Source organism: Pseudophryne corroboree, chromosome 1 (genome assembly GCF_028390025.1).
Source record: "Pseudophryne corroboree isolate aPseCor3 chromosome 1, aPseCor3.hap2, whole genome shotgun sequence".
Lineage (NCBI taxonomy): Eukaryota > Metazoa > Chordata > Amphibia > Anura > Myobatrachidae > Pseudophryne > Pseudophryne corroboree.
Window position 1 is genome coordinate 898,383,410 of NC_086444.1, and position 19,012 is coordinate 898,402,421.

The window sequence follows — 19,012 nt, forward strand, 5'->3', positions numbered from 1 at the left end:
ATCCTGGGATGTGTAGTTCAACAACAGCTGGAGTGCCAAAGGTTCCCCATCCCTTTTTTAGGCATTGCGTATTGTTAACCATAGAGATCTGTAATCTGTATAGTGACGATGCAGTTTCAGTCAACCAGTGGTGCTCAGGAGATGATTGTGAGGAACTATTGTGTTAGTTATAATAGTATTAAGAATAATACTTATCAGAGAATTAGGAGAAATTAATTGTACGGGGTTTATTTGAACAGCAAATTCTCAGTGTAGCCCTAAATTATAGCGTTCTCATTAAATCAAGGTGTACACTTTAATTTTCAGATTGCTCAGCTTGAAAGGAACATTGGTTAACAAGTTAAAAGTAACAATAACAAACAGAGCAATTCTTTTTACAAATGCCACAAGAAAACATTAAATTGTATTATATAATAATAACAACCTAGTTCTAGTAAAATACTTTAAGAAACATTACAAGCTGTGCAGTAGATGAGTGGATTTTATGACACCTATTTCATTCCTGTAATAAGTTCTTCAGTCCCATGGTAAGACTCTAATTTTACAGCCTAATTATTCTGAAGCTTTTAATACGCCTAGAGGGAATAATTGTGATTTTCTGTCATGTTGCAGAGTCAGATGGATTTGACATCGGAAAAAAGATAAGTGTTCCTAGAGAAATAATGCTGGAGGAATTGTCTCTTCTCAACAACCGAGGGGCAAGGCTCTTTAAGATGCGGCAGCGGAGATCTGACAAGTACACGTTTGAAAACTTCCCATATGCAATGGCACCTCAGACCAATGTAGGTATTTTCAAAGTGTTTTGTGTTGATCGACCTCACAAATGGCAGTCATTTTTCATCAATGAAATTTAGGCAAAACATAATGAATAATGGTAAATAAAGTATAACAAAATTCAAAATACTATCCCACCTTATAGGGGAAGATCACCCACTCATGTTGTTGTCCTTTTGTAGTACCCGTGATGTTTCACTTAATTTCTACTAGATTCATGCAAAGTGAGACTTAGGGCTAATTCATGATTGTACTCAATGGCCGATGATCACTCAATGGAGCTGTTATCAGCTGACTGCACATGGGCTGCAATCACAATGTGCATGTGACAAGGGCCCTCATTCCGAGTTGTTTGCTCGCTAGCTGCTTTTAGCAGCCGTGCAAACGCTAAGCTGCCGCCCTCTGGGAGTGTATCCTAGCTTAGCAGAAGTGCGAACGAAAGGATTGCAGCGCTGCTACAAAAAAATTTGTGCAGTTTCTGAGTAGCTCGAGACCTACTCCTTGCTTGCGATCACTTCAGACTATTTAGTTCCTGTTTTGACGTCACGAACATGCCCTGCATTCGGCCAGCCACGCCTACGTTTCCCTAGCCACTCCTGCGTTTTTATCTGGCACGCCTGCATTTTTACACACACTCCCCAAAAACTGTCAGTTTCCACCCAGAATTTCTGCACCAGACAGCCTCCACTTCCCCAGTAATAATATTGTCCAGCTCTTCTTCCCCTCCCCCAATATTAATAAAGTGCTACCTAAAGGACAGAAGTCATGACTGTGACACAGCCGCCCTCAGATAGTCTCGGGGCACACACACCAGGTCCGACAGGCAGTCAGCCTATTGGTTGATCAGGCCATGTGAGCATACCTCCCAACTGTCCCGAATACAGCGGAACAGTCCCACTAATTGGACACCGTCCCGCTGTCCCTCCCGCGGGTCACAGTGTCCTGCAGGTGGGGGAGGGGCAGATTGGGAGTGTCACTGATCACTGCTGTTCTGCTATGCAAACTGCTCTGCTCTGCCGAGCACGGCATCTATCAGTGCAGGGAGGACTGGGCACGCCCCCAAAATGGCTAAACGGGGAGATACGGCACTAGGTCACGCCCCTCCACCCAAAGCCATCTCCACTCCTTCCGCGGCCACGCCCCTTTTTCTGCAAGCCCCGCTTCACCTGCAGCAAAAGTTGGGAGGTATGCTGCTGAAAATGGCACCCTGATGGCTCTCTCAGCGTCCTGGAGTAGAATGCCTACTGCGCATGTCATATTCTCTGTTATCGCGCTGCAGCATAAGCAGGATTGAGTTAGGAGGGGCCAGATGCGGAAGAAGCAGAAGCTCAGGCAGTGCTCAGCAGCGATGATAACTGAATCAGTCATTGTTGCATTGCAGACTGTCTGCAGCAGTAAGTGGGTGAGTGGCACAGACGGTGCCGGCGTTAGGTGCACAGTAAAAAAAAAGAAGAAAAAAAGAAACCTAATTAACCTATTGTGCCAGCACTGGGCTACCCAGAACCCAGCACTCCAGACTGCAGTCTGGGGATCCGGTCTGAAGATCGACACTGTCTAGGTCGACAATGTTTATGTCGACCACTATAGGTCGACAGTCACTAGGGCGACAGGGTTTGAAGGTCGACAGGGTTTCTAGGTCGACATGTGCTAGGTCGACAGGTCAAAAGGTTGACATGAGTTTTTTGTTTTACTGTTCCAATCATGGACTACGATTGGAACGAAGTATGGCGATCGAAGCGAGCCATGCGATGGGACATGGTGCACTAAATCGGCTTCCCGGTCACTGTACGTAGAAAACGACACCAAAGAAAAAAATAAAACTCACGTCGACCTTTTGACCTGTCAACCTAGCACATGTCGACCTAGAAACCCTGTCAACTTTCAAACTATGTCGACCTAGTGACTGCCGACCTATACTGGTTGACCTAAACATTGTCGACCTAGACACTGTCGATTTGATGATCTACATCCGCAGCCTGATCAGCCTATCAGTTGATCAGGCCCTGGTCACAGTTTTAATATTTTATTAGAAATAATAAAAAAAAAAAAAAATGTACTTCACATTGTACTGTATTTAGGATTTCACTAAGGTTCCACTAAGGGACCAAGTTAGGGATTTATATAAATATCCAATGTTTAATTATCTGAGCATGTGCAAGAGTTGTACTGCCCACTTCTGATCTGGTCCTTTGACGTTGGTCGCAGTGCCCCAAAAGCCACACTATAAGTGGGAGCGGTAGTGGGTAATATTCCAGAAAATGTGGGCATCAGCACCGTTTTCTGTGTTGGCCAAAGCCAATGGCCCCAGCAGCATGATTTTGCTGGAAATCCTGAGTGACTTCATCTTCGGACACAGCAGTGGATCAGAGAAGCCGGCAGTGGACATTTTTTTTTACTTAAGACGCCTCCTGCTGCTTTTGCATAATTTCGAACAGCTGCTACGTACAAAGACACAGGGGCAGAGTGCCTATGTCCACCACTGTATCAGCCCCTAAGACTGTACTAAAGCTGAGAAGAATGGTGACACAATGGTTATCATTGCTTTAAAGTGTGAAGGTGATTGATTTGATACCATCCAGGGCCCTATCTTTTTGGAATAACACGGAGCGATCAGGCTTAAAATCTAAGCAATCTGGTCAGATTGCTTAGATTTTAAGCAGCGATCGCTCCGTGAGTACCCCCCTTTAAAAAGAAAAACACACACACATTGGCCCCAGACAGGAAAAAAATATCTAAAACACAATGATCAATGATTGCAGTCACAGGAAGAAAAAAACAAAACACACAGTAGTTTATTGACCCCACGGTCAGAAAAAACATAAAACCACATTGATTAATTTCCAGCACCTCAATGTTCAGCCATTAAGCCCTCAGGGCCGGCTCAGTCCCTCACTGTCGACCTTCAAACCATGTCGACCTAGTGACTGCCGACCTATACTGGTCGACCTAAACATTGTCGACCTAGACACTGTCGATTTGATGATCCACATCCACAGCCTGATCAGCCTATCAGTTGATCAGGCCCTGGTCACAGTTTTAATATTTTATTTGAAATAATAAAAAAAAAAATGTACTTCACATTGTACTATATTTAGGATTTCACTAAGGTTCCACTAAGTGACCAAGTCAGGGATTTATATAAATATCCAATGTTTAATTATCTGAGCATGTGCAAGAGTCGTACTGCCCACTTCAGATCTGGTCCTTTGACGTTGGTCGCAGTGCCCCAAAAGCCACAATATAAGTGGGAGCGGTAGTGGGTAATATTCCAGAAAATGTGGGCATCAGCACCGTTTTCTGTGCTGGCCAAAGCCAATGGCCCCAGCACCATGATTTTGCTGGAAATCCTGAGTGACTTCATCTTCGGACACAGCAGTGGATCAGAGAAGCCGGCAGTGGACATTTGTTTTTACTTAAGACGCCTCCTGCTGCTTTTGCAGAATTTCGAACAGCTGCTACGTACAAAGACACAGGGGCAGGGTGCCTATAATGTCCACCACTGTATCAGCCCCTAAGACTGTACTAAAGCTGAGAAGAATGGTGACACAATGGTTATCATTGCTTGAAAGTGTGAAGGTGATTGATTTGATACCATCCAGGGCCCTATCTTTTTGGAATTTGTATGTTCTCTCCATGTTCCTTAGAGGCGCACTATTTTCATCCCACACTATAAAACACACTGGTGTGTTAGTTGGATACGGAATAAAATAAAGCCTAGTATAGAAATTTAGGGGTAGATTTACTAAAGCTTCTAAAAATGAAAAAATGGTGGTGTTGCTCATAGCAACCAATCGAATTCTAGCTATCATTCTATTTTGCATCCTAGAAAATGATAGCCAGATTCTGATTAGTTGCTATGGGCAACACTGCCATTTTTAATTTTTAGAAGCTTTAGTTAATATAGCCCCTAGAGTGGAGGCACTAATACAGTAGGGCAGTAAATGATTCTCTGTATAGCACCGTTCATTACAGTGACACTAGTTTAGTCCAATTTCAGCTCACACCACAGGAATGTGTGAGCAGTAATCCAGTACAGTAGTTGCATGTTTACAACGTGGCGAATTGAATAGCTTCGGGCAGGGGCGTAACTAGAACTTTGTGGGCCTCATAGCAAAATGTTGAAAGGGCCCTTTCCCCCATTGACACAGAGAGTTAAATAGAAAAACACACACACATTGGCCCCAGACAGGAAAAAAATATCTAAAACACAATGATTAATGATAGCAGTCACAGGAAGAAAAAAAAAAAACACACAGTAGTTTATTGACCCCACAGTCAGAAAAACATCAAATCACATTGATTAATTTCCAGCATCTCAATGTTCAGCCATTAAGCCCTCAGGGCCTGCTCAGTCCCTCACTCAGAGACATCACCGCAAACAGAGTATTCACCACAGCCTGCCCTGCATCAGTGTCAGTGAATGTGCACAGGCGGCAAATGGCGACGTGACCAATGATATCAGGCCATGCCACCATATCACTGTCTGTTGGTTCTTGCCCATTCCACGTCTGGCCAGGTTACAAGGAATCACAATGCAACAAGGTGTGTTTAGGTTCTGAAAGCCACACTGTGCCCACTATGGGGCGGCACCCTCGTGTGGGCACTCTACTGGAGCAGGCCTCAAGCCGCCTCTGCATTGCAGCCTGAAGATTGCAGTGCTCTGTCAAGGGTTGCAGTGCTCTGTGCAGTGTGCTACTGTATGCAGGGAATAAACCTGTCTCCCCTGTGCTATGCTGGCAGTGTACTCTGACCGAGCTTATGCATCCTGCATTGCAAAATCCCAGCCTGCTTGTATGGGTTACACAACCAGGGAGGGTAGTACCCAACCTCCATCCAAAAATCTTACCTCCATCGCAGCAAGAATCCCTGGTGCTGCAGAGTGCATACCAGCTGTGCTAGCCTGACCCCAGCATCATTGTCGCGCCAGCCAGAAACTACTTGCTGGGGACTCACTGTCACTGGTGCTGATAGTAGTAGGCAGGTCCTAAATTCCACCTCCCTGTAATCCCTCACGCATCTGATGTTATGCCCTGCCCCCTAATCTACAGGGAATGGGAAGGGGAGGCGGACAGCAGGACGGGCAGGAGGCTGGTACTTCCTCCTCACCAAAGGCCCAGTGAGATTACAGAACAGAAGCACATTGCGCTGCCCAATCTGTGTGTCACTGGATGCAGGGGAGTGGCGGGCCCTGAAGACAGTCCCGGTCCCATAGCAGCCACATCCCCTGCACCCACGGTAGTTACGTCACTGGTTTTGGGTACTCATCACATGTTATTTAATATTGCGCTGCATTGAAATTAGTGATGTGCACCGGACATTTTTCGGGTTTTGTGTTTTGGTTTTGGATTCGGTTCCGCGGCCGTGTTTTGGATTCGGACGCGTTTTGGCAAAACCTCCCTGAAAATTTTTGGGCGGATTCGGGTGTGTTTTGGATTCAAGTGTTTTTTTTACAAAAACCCCTCAAAAACAGCTTAAATCATAGAATCTGGGGGTCATTTTGATCCCATAGTATTATTAACCTCAATAACCATAATTTCCACTAATTTTCAGTCTATTCTGAACACCTCACAATATTATTTTTAGTCCTAAAATTTGCACCGAGGTCGCTGGATGACTAAGCTAAGCGACACAAGTGGCCGACACAAACACCTGGCCCATCTAGGAGTGGCACTGCAGTGTCAGACAGGATGGCACTTCAAAAAAATAGTCCCCAAACAGCACATGATGCAAAGAAAAAAAGAGGCGCAATGAGGTAGCTGTGTGACTAAGCTAAGGGACCCAAGTGGCCGACACAAACACCTGGCCCATCTAGGAGTGGCACTGCAGTTTCAGACAGGATGGCACTTCAAAAAAATAGTCCCCTAACAGCACATGATGCAAAGAAAAAAAGAGGTGCACCAAGGTCGCTGGATGGCTAAGCTAAGCGACACAAGTGGCCGACACAAACACCTGGCCCATCTAGGTGTGGCACTGCAGTGTCAGACAGGATGGCACTTCAAAAAAATAGTCCCCAAACAGCACATGATGCAAAGAAAAAAAGAGGCGCAATGAGGTAGCTGTGTGACTAAGCTAAGCGACCCAAGTGGCCGACACAAACATCTGGCCCATCTAGGAGTGGCACTGCAGTGTCAGACAGGATGGCACTTAAAAAAAATAGTCCCCAAACAGCACATGATGCAAAGAAAAAAAGAGGGGCAATGAGGTAGCTGTGTGACTAAGCTAAGCGACCCAAGTGGCCGACACAAACACCTGGCCCATCTAGGAGTGGCACTGCAGTGTCACACAGGATGGCACTTCAAAAAAATAGTCCCCTAACAGCACATGATGCAAAGAAAAAAAGAGGTGCACCAAGGTCGCTGGATGGCTAAGCTAAGCGACACAAGTGGCCGACACAAACACCTGGCCCATCTAGGAGTGGCACTGCAGTGTCAGGCAGGATGGCACTTCAAAAAAATAGTCCCCAAACAGCACATGATGCAAAGAAAAAAAGAGGGGCAATGAGGTAGCTGTGTGACTAAGCTAAGCGACCCAAGTGGCCGACACAAACACCTGGCCCATCTAGGAGTGGCACTGCAGTGTCACACAGGATGGCACTTCAAAAAAATAGTCCCCTAACAGCACATGATGCAAAGAAAAAAAGAGGTGCACCAAGGTCGCTGGATGGCTAAGCTAAGCGACACAAGTGGCCGACACAAACACCTGGCCCATCTAGGAGTGGCACTGCAGTGTCAGGCAGGATGGCACTTCAAAAAAATAGTCCCCAAACAGCACATGATGCAAAGAAAAATGAAAGAAAAAAGAGGTGCAAGATGGAATTGTCATTGGGCCCTCCCACCCACCCTTATGTTGTATAAACAGGACATGCACACTTTAACAAACCCATCATTTCAGCGACAGGGTCTGCCACACAACTGTGACTGAAATGACTGGTTGGTTTGGGCCCCCACCAAAAAAGAAGCAATCAATCTCTCCTTGCACAAACTGGCTCTACAGAGGCAAGATGTCCACCTCCTCCTCATTTTCTCACCCCTTTCACTGTGTACATCCCCCTACTCACAGATTATTAATTCGTCCCCACTGGAATCCACCATCTCAGGTCCCTGTATACTTTCTGGAGGCAATTGCTGGTGAATGTCTCCACGGAGGAATTGATTATAATTCATTTTGATGAACATCATCTTCTCCACATTTTCTGGAAGTAACCTCGTACGCCGATTGCTGACAAGGTGAGCAGTGGCACTAAACACTCTTTCGGAGTACACACTGGAGGGTGGGCAACTTAGGTAAAATAAAGCCAGTTTCTGCAAGGGCCTCCAAATTGCCTCTTTTTCCTGCCAGTATACGTACGGACTGTCTGACGTGCCTACTTGGATGCGGTCACTCATATAATCCTCCACCATTCTTTCAATGGTGAGAGAATCATATGCAGTGACAGTAGACGACATGTCATTAATCGTTGGCAGGTCCTTCAGTCCGGACCAGATGTCAGCACTCGCTCCAGACTGCCCTGCATCACCGCCAGCGGGTGGGCTCGGAATTCTTAGCCTTTTCCTCGCACCCCCAGTTGCGGGAGAATGTGAAGGAGGAGCTGTTGACGGGTCACGTTCCGCTTGACTTGACAATTTTCTCACCAGCAGGTCTTTGAACCTCTGCAGACTTGTGTCTGCCGGAAAGAGAGATACAACGTAGGTTTTAAATCTAGGATCGAGCACGGTGGCCAAAATGTAATGCTCTGATTTCAACAGATTGACCACCCGTGAATCCTGGTTAAGCGAATTAAGGGCTCCATCCACAAGTCCCACATGCCTAGCGGAATCGCTCTGTTTTAGCTCCTCCTTCAATGTCTCCAGCTTCTTCTGCAAAAGCCTGATGAGGGGAATGACCTGACTCAGGCTGGCAGTGTCTGAACTGACTTCACGTGTGGCAAGTTCAAAGGGTTGCAGAACTTTGCACAACATTGAAATCATTCTCCACTGCGCTTGAGTCAGGTGCATTCCCCCTCCTTTGCCTATATCGTAGGCAGATGTATAGGCTTGAATGGCCTTTTGCTGCTCCTCCATCCTCTGAAGCATATAGAGGGTTGAATTCCACCTCGTTACCACCTCTTGCTTTAGATGATGGCAGGGCAGGTTCAGGACTGTTTGCTGGTGCTCCAGTCTTCGGCACGCGGTGGCTGAATGCCGAAAGTGGCCCGCAATTCTTCGGGCCACCAACAGCATCTCTTGCACGCTGTCATTTTTTAGATAATTCTGCACCACCAAATTCAATGTATGTGCAAAACATGGGACGTGCTGGAATTTGCCCAGATGTAATGAACGCACAATATTGCTGGCGTTGTCCGATGTCACAAATCCCCAGGAGAGTCCATTTGGGGTAAGCCATTCTGCGATGATGTTCCTCAGTTTCCGTAAGAGGTTGTCAGCTGTGTGCCTCTTCTGGAAAGCGGTGATACAAAGCGTAGCCTGCCTAGGAACGAGTTGGCGTTTGCGAGATGCTGCTACTGGTGCCGCTGCTGCTGTTATTGCTGCGGGAGGCAATACATCTACCCAGTGGGCTGTCACAGTCATATAGTCCTGAGTCTGCCCTGCTCCACTTGTCCACATGTCCGTGGTTAAGTGGACATTGGGTACAACTGCATTTTTTAGGACACTGGTGACTCTTTTTCTGACGTCTGTGTACATTTTCGGTATCGCCTGCCTAGAGAAATGGAACCTAGATGGTATTTGGTACCGGGGACACAGTACCTCAATCAATTCTCTAGTTGCCTGTGAATTAACGGTGGATACCGGACACACGTTTCTCACTGCCCAGGCTGCCAAGGCCTCAGTTATCCGCTTTGCAGCAGGATGACTGCTGTGATATTTCATCTTCCTTGCAAAGGACTGTTGGACAGTCAATTGCTTACTGGAAGTAGTACAAGTGGTCTTCCGACTTCCCCTCTGGGATGACGATCGACTTCTAGCAGCAACAACAGCAGCGCCAGCAGCAGTAGGCGTTACACTCAAGGATGCATCGGAGGAATCCCAGGCAGGAGAGGACTCGTCAGACTTGACAGTGACATGGCCTGCAGGACTATTGGCTTTCCTGTGTAAGGAGGAAATTGACACTGAGGGAGTTGGTGGTGTGGTTTGCAGGAGCTTGGTTACAAGAGGAAGGGATTTAGTGGTCAGTGGACTGCTTCTGCTGTCATCCAAAGTTTTTGAACTTGTCACTGACTTATGATGAATGCGCTGCAGGTGACGTATAAGGGAGGATGTTCCGAGGTGGTTAACGTCCTTACCCCTACTTATTACAGCTTGACAAAGGCAACACACGGCTTGACACCAGTTGTCCGCATTTGTGTTAAAATAATTCCACACTGAAGAGGTGATTTTTTTTGTAATTTGACCAGGCATGTCAATGGCCATATTCGTCACACGGACAACAGGTGTCTCCCCGGGTGCCTGACTTAAACAAACCACCTCACCATCAGAATCCTTCTTGTCAATTTCCTCCTCAGCGCCAGCAACACCCATATCCTCATCCTGGTGTACTTCAACAGTGACATCTTCAATTTGACTATCAGGAACTGGACTGCGGGTGCTCCTTCCAGCACTTGCAGGGGGCGTGCAAATGGAGGAAGGCTCCACCTATTCCCGTCCAGTGTTGGGAAGGTCAGGCATCGCAGCCGACACAATTGGACTCTCCTTGGGGATTTTTGATTTAGAAGAACGCACAGTTCTTTGCTGTGCTTTTACCAGCTTAAGTGTTTTCATTTTTCTAGCGAGAGGATGAGTGCTTCCATCCTCATGTGAAGCTGAACCACTAGCCATGAACATAGGCCAGGGCCTCAGCCGTTCCTTGCTCCTCCGAGTCGTAAATGGCATATTGGCAAGTTTACTCTTCTCAGACACTTTTAATTTTGATTTTTGGGTCATTTTACTGAACTTTTGTGTTTTGGATTTTACATGCTCTCTACTATGACATTGGGCATCGGCCTTGGCAGACGACGTTGATGGCATTTCATCATCTCGGCCATGACTAGTGGCAGCAGCTTCAGCATGAGGTGGAAGTGGATCTTGATCTTTCCCTATTTTACCCTCCACATTTTTGTTCTCCATTTTTTAATGTGTGGAATTATATGCCAGTATCAATAGCAATGGCCTACTACTATATATACTGCGCACAACTGAAATGCACCACAGGTATGGATGGATAGTATACTTGACGACACAGAGGTAGGTAGAGCAGTGGCCTACTGTACCGTACTGCTATATATTATATACTGGTGGTCAGCAAACTGTGCAAAACTGAAATGCACCACAGGTATGGATGGATAGTATACTTGACGACACAGAGGTAGGTAGAGCAGTGGCCTACTGTACCGTACTGCTATATATTATATACTGGTGGTCAGCAAACTGTGCAAAACTGAAATGCACCACAGGTATGGATGGATAGTATACTTGACGACACAGAGGTAGGTAGAGCATTGGCCTACTGTACCATACTGCTATATATTATATACTGGTGGTCAGCAAACTGTGCAAAACTGAAATGCACCACAGGTATGGATGGATAGTATACTTGACGACACAGAGGTAGGTAGAGCAGTGGCCTACTGTACCGTACTGCTATATATTATATACTGGTGGTCAGCAAACTGTGCAAAACTGAAATGCACCACAGGTATGGATGGATAGTATACTTGACAACACAGAGGTAGGTAGAGCAGTGGCCTACTGTACCGTACTGCTATATATTATATACCGGTGGTCAGCAAACTGTGCAAAACTGAAATGCACCTCAGGTATGGATGGATAGTATACTTGACGACTCAGATGTAGGTAGAGCAGTGGCCTTCTGTACCGTACTCCTATATATTATATACTGGTGGTCAGCAAAATTATGCACTGTACTCCTACTATATACTACAATGCAGCACAGATATGGAGCGTTTTTCAGGCAGACAACGTATAATACTGGTGGTCACTGGTCAGCAAAACTCTGCACTGTACTACTCCTATATAATACTGCTGGTCCCCAGTCCCCACAATAAAGCAGTGTGAACACAGATATATGCAGCACACTGAGCACAGATATGGAGCGTTTTTCAGGCAGAGAACGTATAATACTGGTGGTCACTGGTCAGCAAAACTCTGCACTGTACTCCTCATATATAATACTGCTGGTCCCCAGTCCCCACAATAAAGCAGTGTGAGCACAGATATATGCAGCACACTGAGCACAGATATGGAGCGTTTTGCAGGCAGAGAACGTATAATACTGGTGGTCACTGGTCAGCAAAACTCTGCACTGTACTCCTCCTATATAATACTGCTGGTCCCCAGTCCCCACAATAAAGCAGTGTGAGCACAGATATATGCAGCACACTGAGCACAGATATGGAGCGTTTTGCAGGCAGAGAACGTATAATACTGGTGGTCACTGGTCAGCAAAACTCTGCACTGTACTCCTCCTATATAATACTGCTGGTCCCCAGTCCCCACAATAAAGCAGTGTGAGCACAGATATATGCAGCACACTGAGCACAGATATGGAGTGTTTTTCAGGCAGACAACGTATACTGGTGGTCACTGGTCAGCAAAACACTGCACTGTACTCCTCCTATATAATACTGCTGGTCCCCAGTCCCCACAATAAAGCAGTGTGAGCACAGATATATGCAGCACACTGAGCACAGATATGGAGCGTTTTTCAGGCAGACAACGTATACTGTTGGTCACTGGTCAGCAAAACTCTCCACTGTACTCCTCCTATATAATACTGCTGGTCCCCAGTCCCCACAATAAAGCAGTGTGAGCACAGATATATGCAGCACACTGAGCACAGATATGGAGCGTTTTTCAGGCAGACAACGTATACTGGTGGTCACTGGTCAGCAAAACTCTGCACTGTACTCCTCCTATATAATACTGCTGGTCCCCAGTCCCCACAATAAAGCAGTGTGAGCACAGATATATGCACTAACACTGAGCACAGATATGGAGCGTTTCTCAGGCAGACAACGTATACTGGTGGTCACTGGTCAGCAAAACTCTGCACTGTACTCCTCCTATATAATACTGCTGGTCCCCAGTCCCCACAATAAAGCAGTGTGAGCACAGATATATGCAGCACACTGAGCAAAGATATGGAGCGTTTTTCAGGCAGACAACGTATAATACTGGTGGTCACTGGTCAGCAAAACTCTGCACTGTACTCCTCCTATAATACTGCTGGGCCCCAGAATAAAGATATTTGCACTGCAGCCCCCTGAAACAAAGTGAGAGGACGCCAGCCACGTCCTCTCACTATCATTTCCAATGCACGAGTGAAAAATGGCGGCGACGCGCGGCTCCTTATATAGAATCCGAATCTCGCGAGAATCCGACAGCAGGATGATGACGTTCGGGCGCGCTCGGGTTAACCGAGCCATACAGGAGAATCCGAGTATGCCTCGGACCCGTGTAAAATGGGTGAAGTTCGGGGGGGTTCGGATTCCGAGGAACCGAACCCGCTCATCACTAATTGAATTATGCCCATAGGCTACCTGCCAAGGTTGTAATGAAAACTATAATCCATATAAAATGAACTAGAAAATATAATTACACACTGGTGTATACTGGTGTAACTTGTAACTGGTTTCTCACGGGCAACTAAATGTAACATTTGGATTCTCCAATTAATTACTTTTTTTTTTCTCCTCTATGAGGGGTTTTAAGTGTAAAATGTCCCTTTCACATGTAAATGTAATAACCAATGTATTACTTGAAAGGGCACAGGTGTAGTATAGTAGAGCTGTACAAAATATAGAAGTTTTAAGAAGGAACACTAGACCATGGCACAGTGAAATCACACTTCCTTATTTAGGGACTGCAAAGGCATAGGTAACATACTGTAGTTACAGGGAGTGCAACTGCTATGGGGCCCAGGGCTGAGTGGGGGGCCCCTTTCCTGTCACAGTTACATGTGTTATATACATTTTTTACCATGGGTAGCTACAATGGGGCCCTTACACACTTTTGACTTGGGGCCTACTACAATATATCTAGTTACGCCCTTGGACCTGCTCTTGTAATGTGGTATAAAATTAACTGTACGGCATTAATTAACATAATAATGTTATATAATATGAACTGTGGCACTGTAATGGCAGTACGGATGGTGTAATGATTAGCATTACTGCCTCACAGCACTGAGGTCATGGGTTCGATTCCCACCATGGCCCTAACTGTGTGGAGTTTGTATATTCTCCCCGTACTTGCGTGGGTTTCCTCCGGGTACTCCGGTTTCCTCCCACAATCCAAAAATATACTGATAGGTTAATTGGCTCCCAACAAAATTAACACTAGTATGAATGTGTCTGTGTACATGTGGTAGGGAATATAGATTGTAAGCTCCACTGGGGCAGGGACTGATGTGAATGGGCAAATATTCTCTGTACAGCGCTGTGGAATATGTGTGCGCTATATAAATAACTGGTAATAAATAAATAAAATAAATAATAATGTGGCTCAATGGCCCTTATTCAGATGGGGTCGTAAAGCTTTTATTTTACATAAATTGGCAGATGTATTCCATACTTACCTACTTTGAATGTCTCCTCTCCGGGAGAAGCCCGGAGAGGAGACGCTGCAGGAGACTTCAGGGGGCGGGGGCGGGCTGTGACATCATCAAGCCCCACCCCACATCCAGAAAACGCAGCGAATCACAGGTCCGCGGGGAAGGGGGCGGGGCTAAAATGATGCAATTCACATAATTTTAACCCCTTCCCCACTCCACAGACCCGCAAACTCAGGAGAGTATCTCTCCATCCTGCCTGCATCACTAGGATGCGAGCAGGATGTGGGAGACTTGCCTACTCTTCCGGGGTTCGGGGGGGCTACCCAAAAAAGCCCAATTTAAGTTTTTAGTTTTTCTAATTAAAATACATATAATTATTAGTGCTATGTCTTGCTACTACTCAGTGTAATCTGAGGTGCTGCTGGATGAACTGAAGTCAAGTGGATAGCTTTCAGTTTCCTGAACTTTTTCTTTTGGTATCTGGTTCTCCAGTCTGGATGGTAATGATATCCTGGTGGACTGGATGCTGGCTGTCAATATACCAACAGTGGCATCCCAGCCGCCAGAATACCAGCAGAGTGGCGAGCAGGGGCGGATCCAGAACAAAATGACAGGGGGGGCACCATGATAGGGGAAGACGGGGGGGACTTTTGCGCATGCTCCTGGGAAGGTGGGTGTGGTCTCATAACAAGGGTTGTGGCATCACAGTGCCATACCAACGAGCCACAACCTCATTTTTATCACGCTGTGGGCATGGAGTACAGGTCTGGTGTCTGGTGAGTGACAGGGTGAGTATACAAGGACAGGTCTGGTACGGGACGGGGTGAGTGAGCGGGGACAGGTCTGGTAGGGGACAGAGTGAGTGTGCGGGGACAGGTCTGGTAGGGGACAGAGTGAGTGTGCGGGGACAGGTCTGGTAAGGGACAGAGTGAGTGTGCGGGGACAGGTCTGGTAGGGGATGGAGTGAGTGTGCGGGGACAGGTCTGGTAAGGGACGGAGTGAGTGTGTGGGGACAGGTCTGGTAGGGGATGGAGTGAGTGTGCGGGGACAGGTCTGGTAGGGGATGGAGTGAGTGCGCGGGGACAGGTCTGGTAAGGGACGGAGTGAGTGTGTGGGGACAGGTCTGGTAGGGGATGGAGTGAGTGTGCGGGGACAGGTCTGGTAAGGGACAGGGGGGGGGATTGGGGGTACTCTTTCTAGGGGGCTGACACACACAGACAGAAGCTGACACACAGGTGCTGACACTCAGACAGATACTGACACACTGTTGCTGACAGATACACACAGAAACATGCTGACAGACAGCTGTTGACACACAGACGCTAACACAGACAGACACTGACACTGACACACAGAAACATGCTGACACACTGACACAGACAGATGTTGACACAGACACTGACACACAGATGCTGATACATTGACAAACAGATGTTGACACAGATGCTGACTTACTGATATACACAAACTGACACTGAGGATTCAGGAATAACTTTCCTGCAGCTCTCCTAGGCATCCAAACCCTGACCTCCTATCATAGCACAGTCCCATCTTACACAGTGTGCAGAGAGAGGACGCATTGCAAAGTCAGACATACACGGGTGATCAGCGTCACCGCCGGCACTAACTTGCATATGCTTCCAGTCGCGATTCCAGTTCCTACAGGCTGCTGGTGATCAAGGGATGTATTGCTCCAGGGTGCCCTGTGCTATAACACTGTTTGTCAGGCCCTGGATACCTGGCTACTCGGTGCGCTCGCTGCCGCTGGTTATTTGCCTTGAGGGCAGCAGCCAGCAGACACTCTCTTCACTGCCGCGGCTCCGGCTTGAATGGGTTTCTGAGCAGGCGCAGAAGCTCTTATCGCCGCAGCCGCGGATATAGGAGCCAGCCAAAGCGAAGGGGGAGCAGCACGGCCACTGAAGTGAACAGGGAAGCCGGCCGACTGGTAGTATGTACCGGCATCCCAATCCGCCGCTGTGACCACGCTACTCCGCTCCGGCCAGCCCTGCTTCCTGGTGACACGCTATATTCATAATACAGTAGCTGCATGGGCTGTGGGGACCGCAGGTTGCATGCGGTCCCCACAGCCCATGCAGCTACTGTATTATGAATATATCCTAAATGACAGGGGGGACACGTGCCTGGGTGCCCCCCCCCCCCCCCCTAAATCCGCCACTGGTGGCGAGCACAAAGAGTCCGCTTGCGGGCACGCTGCATGTGCGGTGGCTCGCTGCGCTCACTACAGCTTTTATTCCCACTCTGTGGGTGTTGTGGACACCCACGAGTGGGAAAATCTATGGCAACTATAAAATACCTATGAAAAATAAAATAAAAAAGCCCCGAAACAAGCAGCAAAAAAAATAATAAGCCCAAAAACAAGCAACAAATAACCATCAAAAAATAAAGCAACTTGAAAAAAACAAACAAGTCCAATTCCATTTGTTATAAGCTGAATTGGTAACTATGGGGGGTATTCAAGTCGGAACTGCTGTCTTGTCAGAAAGACGGCAGTTTCCGACTTTTATAGGTCGGATAGTGTTCCGACCTATTCAGTTGGTCAGCCATTTTTCTGACAGGTCGGCAATTCCGACTTGTCGGAAAACACGTGAATCGGCGGATTAGCCGCGGAAAGGATCCTACATCAATTGAATACCCCCATATGTTAGCCTGCTGCTGCTAGCCTGTCAGAAGTTGCACTAGTCCTACTGTCCCAGTTTATCTTCTGTAAGTAAACTGCTGCAGCCTGCAGGAGAAAGAGTGGGGGGAGGGGGCCAGGCAGGGGGAATATAAAAGTCAAATAATTCCATTAATTTTTAGGAGGATGATATGATTATAAAAAACATATATCTTTTAACATATATTGAACAGATACAGATTAGATATATATGTATACACACACGTGTGTGTACAGTTTTACCCCTTTCACACTGCAAATGCCGGATCCCATCCAGATATTGGAAACGGGTCCTTCCCGGGTAAGATCCGGCATTGGATGCTAGAGCAGGTTTCCCTGACATGGCAATATGCCGGGCGGGTTGCCATAGTGGTGGGGGGCGGAGGCGGGGGCGCAGGCAGCGCTGGGAGATGGGCTCAGCATTTCAAATGTCGGTATTCTGACCATGTCGGTATTTTGAACATGCCGGCATAATGAATGTCAGTATTTTGACCGTGTCAGTATTTTGACTGTAGGCCAATGGCTGTCAGAATTATGACCGTCGTTTGCATGTCCATCGGTAAATCATACTGAGCCCTCTAAGATAACTGAAATGGTTACTCCTAAGGTGCTCCCCTACGGGATGTCTGTCTCTGTGTTGTAATCAGGAATTTAAATCCTGTCCTGCTACACACATATTACTGTCATGATTGCATGGTGTATGCTGTGCAATACAACTTTTCATCGACATTTCCTTAAAAGCCTCATGTAAGAGACATCGAGATATCCTGATTAAAGTGGGAGTAATTGATTACAATAATAATAATAATAATAATAATAATAATCAGTCTCTGAGTATCTTAGCTGTTCATGCTAAATGCATATGTCCACTTTGCAGATTACATCAGTGTTTCTGTGAACGCTGATATGATTCGTTGAATCCACCCCTGGTATTTTGCTGTGTTGTAGTATTGCACAGACAATGATCTCTTGAAGAATTTCCAGTGCATTGTGTAATACTGCTAAGTGACAGAACAACTCTGACAGCACTGCAGAACATATGTATTCATACTTCCTGCTGTCGTAGGATATACAGTGTTATTAGTCATTGTCTTATCACAGAGCACATGTGTTGACATCACCTTTCTTGCTGTTTTACAAGTCACATGTTACCAGTACAGTACATCACATTTGTGCCACAATATTTAACTATCCTCACGCCAAATACAGTAATACAGCAAGCATTTATACCAGTACACTGTCATTCTTTGTCCCTTTCACAGCCAACATGTACAATTTACACTGATGCCTGACATCAATCAATAGGTGGATGCTTCCAAAGTGGTTTTAGACAAATGAAACCTGGGGGCTCAAAACATATGCATAATGTGTTCACAAAATAAACACAATTAGCCACACATGCTCAGTTGGGCAAAGTCCACCTTGTGTTCAGCTCTGCACCACCAGCAAAACTAGTCTATCTATCTAAAAGGCAAGCGTAACGATCTGAGTAACTTTGATAAGGGACAAATTTTGATGGCCAAAACTGAAGGTGGGGGTGTTCCAAAAGTATCCAAAAGAGGCTGAAATTTAATTACTGGCCCCAGCACTGTGAGATGCCATTGCTGACCACTGTACTATCATGCTTCATTCTAATTGTGGTCCAGAGGGGTGTGGATTGCTAGGAAGTGGGTGCAACATTATCAAAAAGTGAGTGTGTTTTGTTTAATCCCTGGGGAATGCTTATTTTGTCTCAATTTTACCTCTATAAATTTCATATGAACCAGCTAAGCGTTCCGTAATGTGGTATGTAAAGCTGCTCCCAATAAAATTGACACATATAGTGACAAAATAAATGAGAGTGCTTTTTACTATGTGCAGATTGGTGTGTGGTGAATGGGAGTGTGTAAGATAGGACCTAAAATGCCATAGAAGAGTGAATTCATAGACATAGACTAGACAATACATAGAGACTATGGTGGTCATTCCGAGTTGTTCGCTTGCTAGCAGTTTTTAGCAGCCGTGCAAACGCTATGCCGC

At 46.4% G+C, this 19,012-nt stretch overlaps 1 protein-coding gene across 4 annotated transcripts in view; it reads left to right on the forward strand.

The window, feature by feature from the left end:
- The window catches only part of MYOZ2 (myozenin 2), a 140,744-nt gene that overhangs the window by 77,215 nt on the left and 44,517 nt on the right, over nucleotides 1-19,012 (forward strand). For all 4 annotated transcript variants that reach the window (XM_063920232.1, XM_063920233.1, XM_063920231.1 and 1 more), the window contains one exon: nucleotides 613-782. In XM_063920232.1, coding sequence (XP_063776302.1) covers nucleotides 613-782 — 170 coding nt within the window. The remainder of the gene's footprint in view (nucleotides 1-612; nucleotides 783-19,012) is intronic.